Source organism: Mya arenaria, chromosome 13 (genome assembly GCF_026914265.1).
Source record: "Mya arenaria isolate MELC-2E11 chromosome 13, ASM2691426v1".
NCBI lineage: Eukaryota > Metazoa > Mollusca > Bivalvia > Myida > Myidae > Mya > Mya arenaria.
This window is the reverse complement of record NC_069134.1, coordinates 51,732,478-51,743,402: the sequence shown is the minus strand read 5'-3', so window position 1 is coordinate 51,743,402 and position 10,925 is coordinate 51,732,478. Positions and strand designations below refer to the sequence as shown.

The following is a 10,925-nucleotide window of genomic DNA, read 5'->3' as shown; positions in this document are numbered from 1 at the left end:
TTATTGACCTAGTTAGATCTGCAGATGTTTCGATTATAACCTAGCAACAAACAGCTCAATGTGGTGGAAGTTTACATCTAGAATGACCACTTTCAAAACCAGCTGCAAAACTATAATTATTTCTACTGAAGTGCATTTATTTATAATGAAAAAAAACACAAGAAAAAATCATTAACTGTGCTTTTATAAATGCAGCATGCTGCATGATGACTCATGTTTGGTGTTATTTAAGAATAAGAACTGTACTATTATAAGCAGACACTTGGAATGGCACACTTTAGTTTGAAAGTCGTTGGCGGGACTCGTATCTCAAGTGAATTATTTGGCTTTGAAAATTGTCAGAACTTTTAATACTATTTACTGACGGTTAAATAATCTTAATTATCGTACAGCCCATATAAGGTTTATTTGCCTAACTCAAGCCCATATTAGATTGATTATCACAACTCCTGCCCATAGAAGGTTCATTACCTAAACACCGGTCCATATTAGGTTCATTTTCCCAACTTATTATCCAATCTCCGGTCTGTATTAGGTTCATCATCCTACTCCGGTTCGTATTAGGTTTATCATCCCAAAACCGGTCCTTTTAAGGTTTATTATCATAAATCCGGTCCGTATTACGTTTACTATCCCAACTCCAGCCCATACTAGGCTTATTATCCCAACTCCAGCCCATACTAGGCTTATTATCCCAACTCCAGCCCATATAAGGTTTAAAATCTAAACTCCAGTCCATATTATGTTTAAAATCCAAACTCCAGTCCATCTAAGGTCCATTATCCCAACTCCGGTCTATCTTAGATTTATTATCAAAACATCTGCCCATCTTAGGTTTATTATCCCAACTCCAGCCCATCATAGGTTTATTATCCTAACTCCAGCCTATATTAGATTAATCATCCCAACTCCAGCCCATCTACGGGTTATTATCCCAACTCCGGTCTATCTTAGGTTTATTATCCAAACTTCGGTCCCTCTTAGTTTTATAATCTCAACTCAAGCCTATCTAAGATTATCCCAACTCATGCCCATCTAAGGCTTATTATCCCAACTCAGATCCATCTAAGGCTTATTATCCCAACTTTGGTCTATCTTAGGTTTATTTGCCCAACTCCGGTCCATCTTAGGCTTATTATCCCAACTCCGGTCCATCTAAGGCTTATTATCCCAACTCCGGTCCATATTAAATTTAATATCTCAACTCCGGTCCATCTTAGGTTTATTATCCCAACTCCGGTCCATCTTAGGTTTATTATCCCAACTCCGGCCCATCTTAGGTTTATTATCCCAACTCCGGCCCATCTTAGGTTTATTATCCCAACTCCGACCCATCTTAGGTTTATTATCCCAACTGCGGTCCATTTAAGGTTTATTATCCCAACTCCAGCCCATCTAAGGTTTATTATTCACACATACACACCAAAAAAATGAGTGCTAAACTTACTATTTAAGTACCAACTTTGCACCACATTACGGCAAACGCGGGAAATTGTAGGCGCGAGGTGCGTCCTCCTGTTCCGTGCCTTTTAAAGGCCGAATGCGCTATTATTAGAGAATTACGATATACAGCGTATATGTTATAATGTGTATTCCCAAATATCCGATCCATACGAGGGTTACTATCAACTTTGCGATCCATACGAGGGTTACTATCAACTTTGCGATCCATACGAGGGTTATTATCAATTTTGCGATCCATACGAGGGTTATTATCAACTTTGCGATCCATACGAGGGTTATTATCAACTTTGCGATCCATACGAGGGTTATTATCAACTTTGCGATCCATACGAGGGTTATTATCAACTTTGCGATCCATACGAGGGTTATTATCAACTTTGCGATCCATACGAGGGTTATTATCAACTTTGCGATCCATACGAGGGTTATTATCAATTTTGCGATCCATACGAGGGTTATTATCAATTTTGCGATCCATACGAGGGTTATTATCAACTTTGCGATCCATACGAGGGTTATTATCAATTTTGCGATCCATACGAGGGTTATTATCAACTTTGCGATCCATACGAGGGTTATTATCAATTTTGCGATCCATACGAGGGTTATTATCAATTTTGCGATCCATACGAGGGTTATTATCAACTTTGCGATCCATACGAGGGTTATTATCAATTTTGCGATCCATACGAGGGTTATTATCAACTTTGCGATCCATACGAGGGTTACTATCAACTTTGCGATCCATATCAAATCTTTGGTCCATTTCAAACATCCAGTCAGTTTAAGATTTATTTATCAAATGTCCGGTTCATATTTCCCTCCAGCTGTCCCACGTATGTGCACATGCCGACGGATTGCCACCTGCAGAAGCCACCGGCGGGCGAGTGTTGTGAGAAGCCTGTGTGTCAGACCTCTCATATAACCTTCACGAACGTCACCACCGTCAACTACACATCGCCCGTCCTTATAAGTACGTTACATCTAAAGAGATACCCTACAATATTTATAAATCGCTTTTGTTGATGTATTTTTACGGTTCATTATATTGTTTGTGGTTGTTATCTGTCGACTTTCGCGCGTCGTCAACACTTGGTTGTTCGTCAACATCTGTCAACGTTCTTTAAGTAGTACATGCTTAGTGAAACTATTGTCAGAATATTTGCCTGAATGAAAAATAATTTAGGTACGATGATGGATTATGATTTGTCAACATTTTGATAGAGATCAACTACTTGCTAGCATTTTAGAGGTTGAATTTTGTCAGCAACATTCATGGAACTTTTCAGAAGGTTTCTGTCTATGAAATCAGGTTTAGTAAATCATATGTTATATCCGTTTAAAATGCAGGTCACTGGGTCAAATGGGAATGTTTGTCTCTATCTGGGAGTAAGATACATGTATTATTGGTTCCAGTCTCTATTAAATCTTAGTTTGGTTTTCTGTCAATTATGTTAAAAAGATATGCTCATTGGTCATATTGTGGACGATTTAGATGCGATTTTTCTGCCTAATCTTCATGAAACTTGGTTAATATGGGAGAATCTTTGAAATTAAATTCAAGTTCGATCACGGATCATGCCAAGGATCTAACAGTACACAGCATTTGGTTTACATGCTTTCCTTCCTAAGCATTTTTATTGAACTTGGCCAGAATGTCGTTCGTCTCTGTCAGTATGTGCTCAATATCAAATTCGACTATGTATTTGTTCGATCAAAAGTTAGTCGCTTCGACCAAATGTGTAAAATCAAAGTACTGAAAGTATTGCAGTCGGTGGCTTGAAATATAATGCTGTACTTTGTCAGGTTGCTTGAAGAGGCGGGTTAAAATGTTACCATGGTATGAAAACTTATGGAGATAATGAAAAAAATATGTACGGTACGAAAATATATCTGGGTTCGAACTTTCATGGTACGAAACTTCCAAGTGTCGCGTGCGAAAACATTCTTCGTGATATCTTTTTATCAAGCTCAAAATCAAGCCCAATGTATTGCACGTTTATTATTGTGTATATTTTCATTAAAATGTATATACATTTTCACAATGTAAACATTTCTCTGTGTATTATTCCTCGTCCGTGTGACGGAACTATTCCATCAGCGGTGTTGTAAGGCGGTTATCAAAAATGTGAATAACCTGTAACCATTTATTATCACTGCAAGACTGAAATGGATATGCACTTAGCTATGATAGGTTTAGAACAGTTTCTTACTGAACGTTTGAACTGACAAACGATTTCTGAAAATGAGTATCAACACCTGACTACCGTCCCCAAACATTCAAAGTTATGGTAATTTCGGGATCGATATAGGGTTTTATCACATGTATAATAGTATATTAATACTATAATGTGTAATACTCTATAGCTTTAACCTTTAATTCAATGACATTCTAGTAAATTACTTGTAAAGTATGTACTGTCTGTGCGTGCGTGCATGTGCTGTAATGGTTTTCCTTAATTCGTCCTCGAATGGGTACCATATAGACTATGTACCCTTAACATAGACTGGAAGTTATTTCTTCTGTGCTTATTCCTGTGGACACATTGCCTTTATCTGACTACTGATCGACATATTTCAGCGAAGTGTTTATACAAGAACCAGACGTACGCGCAGGCCGCGGTGTGGCGGGATGGCTGTGATTACGAGTGCACTTGCGTGGACGCCTCTCGGGGATACTACCGTTGTACCTCATTGTACGTACACGGAACGATATCAGACATACAGTTATCCTTTAAGACGTTCTAAGGCCACGACGTTTAAAGCTGCACTGTCACAGATTTACCGTTTGACAAGCATATCTGCAAACCAGTGATATAAGACTGCTGAACAAAGATCAGATAGCATATTTTCATATTTACGTTCGAAAATTAATGTTTTATGTCTAAAAGCGTTACTAACGGTTTAAAAAAAATGCATAAAACATCCATTTTTAACCAGGTTTTCAACGAAAACCGGGTTATTAGAATGAGGTTGTCATTGGGCGGGCGGGCGTGCGGGCGGGCGGGCGTCAAACATTGCTTTCTGTTCAATAACTTTAGTTAGCATTGATAGACATTGATGAAACTTGGTGTGTAGGTAGCTTATGGGAAGAGCTAGCTTGGGATTGCTTTTGAGTGGGGTGGGGCTAAGGTCAAGGTCACTGTTACTAAAAATAGAAAAATGGTTTTTGCCCAATAACTTTAGTTAGCATTGATAGATATTGACGAAACTTGGTGTGTAAGTTGCTTATGTGAAGAGCTAGCTTGGGATTGCTTTTGAATGGGAAGGGGCTATGTTCAAGGTCACTATTACTTAAAATAGAAAAATGGTCAAGGTCACTGTTACTTAAAATAGAAAAATGGTTTCTGCCCAAAAACTTTAGTTAGCATTGACAGATATTGATGAAACTTGGTGTGTAGGTAGCTTATGTGAAGAGCTAGCTTGGGATTGCTTTTGAGGGGGGTGGGGCTAAGGTTAAGGTCGCCTGTTACTAAAAATAGAAAAATGGTTTCTGTCCAATAACTTTAGTTAGGATTGATAGATATTGATGAAAGTTGGTGTGTAGGTAGCTTATGTGAAGAGCTAGCTTGGGATTGCTATTGAGGGGGGAGGGGCTAAGGTCAAGGTCACTGTTACTTAAAATAGAAAAATGGTTTCTGCCCAATAACTTTAGTTAGCATTGACCGATATTGATGAAACTTGGTGTGTAAGTTGCTTATGTGAAGAGCTAGCTTGGGATTGCTTTTGAGTGGTGAGGGGCTTAGGTCAAAGTCACTATTACTTAAAATAGAAAAATGGTCTAGGTCACTGTTACTTTAAATAGAAAAATGGTTTCTGCCCAAAAACTTTAGTTAGCATTGACCGATATTGATGAAACTTGGTGTGTAGGTAGCTTATGTACAGAGCTACCTTGGGATTGCTTTTGAGGGGTAGGGGCTAAGGTCAAGGTCGCCTGTTACTAAAAATAGAAAAATGGTTTCTTTCCAATAACATAAGTTAGCATTGATAGATATTGATGAAACTTAGTGTGTAGGTAGCTTATGTGAAGAGCTAGCTTGGAATTGCTTTTGAGTGGGGAGAGGCTACGGTCAAGGTCACTGTTACTAAAAATAGAAAAATGGTTTCTGCCCAATTATTTAAGTTAGGATTGACAGATATTGATAAAACTTGGTGTGTAGGTAGCATGTGAAGAGCTAGCTTGGGATTGCTTTTGAGAGGGGAGGGGCTACGGTCAATGTCACTGTTACTTGAAATAGAAAAAAAAATGCCAAATAACTTTAGTTAGGATTGATAGATATTGATTAAACTTGGTGTGTGGGTAAGTTATGTAAAGAGCTAGCTTGGGATTGCTTTTGAGAGGGGTGGGGCTAAGGTCAAGGTCACTGTTACTAAAAATTTAAAAATGGTGTCCGCCCAATAACTTTAGTTAGCATTGATAGATATTGATAAAACTTGGTGTGTAGGTAGCTTATGTACAGAGCTAGCTTGGGATTGCTTTTGAGGGGCGTGGAGCTAAGGTCTAGGTCACTGTTACTAAAAATAGAAAAATGGTTTTTGCCCAATAACTTTAGTTAGGATTGATAGATATTGATGAAACTTAGAGCGAAGGTAGCTTATGTGAAGAGCAAGCTTGGAATTTCTTTTGAGGGGAGTGGGGTCAAGGTCACTGTTGCTAAAAAAATAGAAAAATGGTTTCTGCCCAATAATTTTAGTTAGCATTGATAGATATTGATGAAACTTAGAGCGAAGGTAGCTTATGTGAAGAGCCAGCTTGGGAGGTGGGGTCAAGGTCACTGTTCCTAAAAATAGGAAAATGTTTTTCTGCCCAACAACTTAGTTAGAATTGATGGATAGTGATGAATCTTAGTGTGAATATAGCTTATATGAATCTGCAGATTGAACTTGCTCATACAACAAATTAATTGGCTTTAATTTCTGATTGCCCATAACAAAAACCTGGTTTCGTCGCATTGCGGCGCTTCTAGTTGAACTTTAGTGTGAAAATCTGTGAACTGTTTTTTTTTTCAGCAGTCTTAAATCACTAGTTTCCATGCATTTTGGCATAGATTGGCTCGTTTTATAAATGTTCGCTTCACGGCGCTCTTTTCTTAACCATGTTCTCAAAGGCATCAAGTTTGTACCCAAACATTTTTCAGTAACAATGCATGTTTATTTATTAATTATTTACCATGTATTATTGAATCGCCGTCATTACATAAACTTCAACCAATATTCAATCGATGACAATCTTCTGATTTAACGTTACGTTTTATTTCTAAGGTGCTACTCATGGAACCTTCCGGCCGAATGCCACCTGGCGGATCCGGCGCCAGGAAAATGCTGCAAGACGCCAGAGTGTCCTGTGCATTTTACAATCAATTATCCGCCCGGATACGTGGCCAACTAACACCCATAGCACGCCGCTCTTTGGATTCTTTGATTTTTTATGAGGACAGACCATTAAATCTTTAAAATTATGATTGAAATGTTAATTATATGCTTTGCATTGTCATAATCTAACTTTTAAATTTAACAGTGTCTTTTTTGCGTTAAAGACTAAAGAGTTTATGCAATGTAGGTCAAATTAGGTCAGCAAATTAGATGTTACAAGATGTTACTTAAGGAAATAGCAATGAGCGGAGTATTTCGTATGGCTATGATGTTGTTTTTAACATTAACGTTAAAACAAATTGTGTCATGTCGTGTCATTATGTTGTGTTGTTGCTGCTATTAGTGTTGATGTGGTGTGTTGAGTTGTTTTGTGTTGGTTTTGGTCTTCGTGTCGTTTCGTTTCGTGTCCAGTCATTGTATGTGTGTAAGTGCGATCTTTGTAGAACATAATGTGCAAAAGGTCAAGGGTTAAACTAATAATAGGTCACAGTTTCACCCTTTTTATGGAACTTGGTCAAACTGTGTTTGAAAGTAATCTGATTTTGGAAAATGCCACGTTCAAAAGTAGGCCATTAGGTCAAATATTCGAAGCACTGTAGGGATCACATCATTTTCCTAACCATGAAACTTAGTCGGACGATTATGATATTGTTAGTTTATTCCATTATTCTAGTTTTATCCTGTCGACATCGACGACTTTAAAGTAGTGGATGTTCAGAAATCAAGAAAGAAAAAATATAAATTTAAAAGAAATTTAACATACACTTTATTGTTGACAATCATAAGTCATAGACAGTCAATGAGTTATGGAACATTACGTAAACCATTACAGAAACAAGCATTATGTAAATAATGACAATTTCAAACTCTATGTAAACGTATGAAAATACATGTATGTAGTAAATGTATAATATGTAAATAATTAGTTAATGTAAACAAAAGCGTTAAATATAATATGAATAGAATAGTGCAAATATCACTTTTGTATAACATGTATATGAAAAGGTTTATACAAATGTAAACAAACCTTCACAAAATGTAAATGTAGGAATCAAGTGTACAAAATATATGTTTATGAAAATCTGTATAAAAAACTATGTAAATATGTACAAAATCAACAATATGGACATGTAAATGGAACACTATTCTACAAAACATCATTCGGAACAACTCGGCCATTTCCATCGAAAACAACCTCGGGTGAATATGGACGGTTTACATGTCAGAAATCTTTACATTTAACTACGCTGCAAGTAGATCGCGTGGTAATTTCAATTTCGCGGTTAAAACTAATGACTTTACTCTTATCTTAATTATTTATGCAATAATACACTTCACTTGCAATCAATTCAAACATAGTTATCCTAAAAACACTAAAATTATTTAATAATAATAATAATAATAATAATAATAATGATAATAATAATAATAATGATAAAAATGATAATAATAATAATAATAATATTTATTTATTTACAAAAAACTTTTACTGATGTATCGGCATCCGAGGTTGTTTTCGATGAAAAATGGCCGAGGAGTTCCGAATGACAAAATAAATGAAAGGCAATCGGGTCCGTGAGAAACTCAAATTAAACAAAATCAGAGTAATAAACTTTTGACAAAATCGCATGAACACTTGTACTCATCTGATATGTTCAGTAACCGTCAAATTATCACATGTGGTTCTTCCATATGGTAAGGACGTCCACGACTTCTTGTGCGGTTGGTCTATCTAGCGGGTTGGCAACCCAGCACTGTGTGTACATATCCTTGTAGCTCAATTCAAATGGGTCCGCCTCATCCGGATTAATATTTGGTGGTCGGAGGCCCTTCGCGACGACGCCAAAGATAACCACGTGCTGATTCTGACTGCTAAACGGCGTCTCGCGGCTTCGTAGCTGCCACAAGGTGATCCCATACGAGTAGAGGTCTGCCTTGAAAGTGGGCGCCTCACCTTTGAGCAGTTCCGGCGCACGGTAGGCGAAGGTTCCGGTCAGGATGGAGCGGTTAGTGGGGCTCACGATCCCAGTGTCAAATTCAACCTTCTGCGAGCAGCCGAAGTCCCCGACCTTGCAGTTATCATCTTCGGTGATGAGGATGTTTTGAGGTTTGAGATCCAAATGAGCCACTTTGTTCTTGTGTGCGTAGGCAAGCGCGCTGGCAATTTGGATTGCGTATTTCAAGCGTCTCTTGCTGTGGATGATCTCTTCCGGGTCGTTAAGGACGGCATGTAGGCTTCCAGAACCAATGTATTCCATGACAACCCATGCGCCTTCGTTGCACTTGTCAATATGAGTCGCAGCAAGCGTTTTCACGATGTTAGCATGATTAAAGCGCATGACGTGCAACTCAGCCCGGAAGCTCTCAATCTGAGCGGCAGGATTCTTCATATATTTGTGCATGACCTTGATTGCAACTTTCTGCTTCTTATACACACCCAGATACACAGACCCGAATCCGCCCGAACCAAGTACCCGCCCGAGTTCGAACTCCTCTTTGTTGATGGTTTTAGACGCTATTTCCGGTTCACGGAAGACTGAGTCAGGCATTTGACAGTCCCGTACCAAACGATCGCTCTCACTAGGAATGCGTTTTGGAGTGTTGTTGTTGTTGTTGTTGTAAACTTCTGTGCTAGTTCCGATTGAAAGATTTGCAAAACTTTGGATAAATCCGAGTTTGGTGTGTTTTAGCAGCAGACGGCGTACTTTCAGACTTATAACGTCAGCGTCGTTGCCGCACGTGTTAACACTGTCGTTGTTGTTGACGTCAGTTAGGTGGCCCAACACACTCAATGTCTGTTGTCTTACAAACGATTTTCGAGATTTTTGCCTCTGTAGGCAGCTATGTTTGTTAATATTCCTCAGAGATGGCTGTCGGTAAAGTATTCCTTTGGAGTTATGTCTTTCAAGCATCTTGATTCACAGTTGAGTCCGTATTTTTGTATCAAAATGCACATAGAAATATATATATATATTGTATGTCGTCTGCACAGCTTTAGTCAACAATAAAAAAACTGAACGGTCATTTTCATACCCTCATGCAATCAAAATATTTGAGTAAAAGAGGTCAAAACACCTTATAGGCTAAATAAGTCAAACCTAGACTGGACGACGTCATCAAATAAGCGATTGAATTTTAAATAAAGGGTTGAATGATACATGTTTAAAGTTCAAATAAATTTATATGGTATAGCGGAATTTTAGAGCTATGAACCTATAAGTGACATCGTGGTTTGAACTAGTGACCAAATAAATAATAACAATAATAATAAAAGTTAGTATTTTTTAAGTCTTTATCATACGCTAACCTTGTATACCTATGTAGCCAGTCTAAAAAAAATGATGTACTGACCAATGACCAAGCTTGTTAAATATCAGGTTAAAATCGCTCACCAATTAATAAGGAATTGCATTTAATATACTGTAGGCGGTCAGTGAAATGACCCCGATTAGGGACAGTTAGACTCGAGACGCTCTGATGCACTAACAGGGAGCAGGGGCGTAACTAGGGCCTAAACACTTGTAGGTCCGATGATTCTATGTGAGTCTGGGGACTTTTATATGCACATTACACACACTTAGTTATATTTGCAATTATAACAATACAATCAAGCAATACACACTGTGCGTAGTTTAAATAAACACCAAACTTGCTTTTGTTTAAATAAAAAAAGAAACTAAGTTGTTCAAGGTGTTTGAGTAGCTATTGTTTTTATTGCATTTTTGGGGTACCTACATTTGGTCATTTTCCAAAAAAAGGTGTAGGCCTAGGCCTACAAGGCCTATATGTAGCTACGCCACTGAGGGTTGGTGAAAAAGTGTTTGAGTGAGTGAGATGGAATTCAAGACGCTTGCATGCTAGACCAGGCATATTCGAAGTTCATTAATAGTATCATCATCATAAACATGAGCAGCTCGTCAATACAAAAAAGAAGCTACGAGAATTAGCTTCGTCAATAGTGAAAGCGCAAATTGACTGACGAACTTCCCTCAGTTCTACAAAAAAATCCTAACTGTCACTTTCGACCATGTTGTTAAAATGGCCGTGTTACGTCTCCGGAAATGACGATTTGCTTATACTCGGAAAAT

The 10,925-nt window shown here is 37.9% G+C and overlaps 2 protein-coding genes across 2 annotated transcripts in view; one reads left to right on the top strand and one right to left on the bottom strand.

Moving 5' to 3' along the window:
• Window positions 1–6,923, top strand: part of LOC128214867 (putative epidermal cell surface receptor) — a 22,953-nt gene extending 16,030 nt beyond the window's left edge. The window contains exons 11-13 of the mRNA XM_052921556.1: window positions 2,292–2,437; window positions 4,046–4,160; window positions 6,727–6,923. Of these exons, the coding sequence (XP_052777516.1) occupies window positions 2,292–2,437; window positions 4,046–4,160; window positions 6,727–6,853 (388 nt within the window). The 3' untranslated portion in view covers window positions 6,854–6,923. The remainder of the gene's footprint in view (window positions 1–2,291; window positions 2,438–4,045; window positions 4,161–6,726) is intronic.
• Window positions 6,924–8,510: 1,587 nt separating this feature from the next.
• LOC128213902 (serine/threonine-protein kinase mos-like) lies at window positions 8,511–9,749 on the bottom strand. Its single transcript, XM_052920017.1, has one exon. It carries the CDS (start codon window positions 9,747–9,749, stop codon window positions 8,511–8,513), a length of 1,239 nt encoding a protein of 412 aa, XP_052775977.1.
• Between the last annotated feature and the right edge of the window lie 1,176 nt (window positions 9,750–10,925).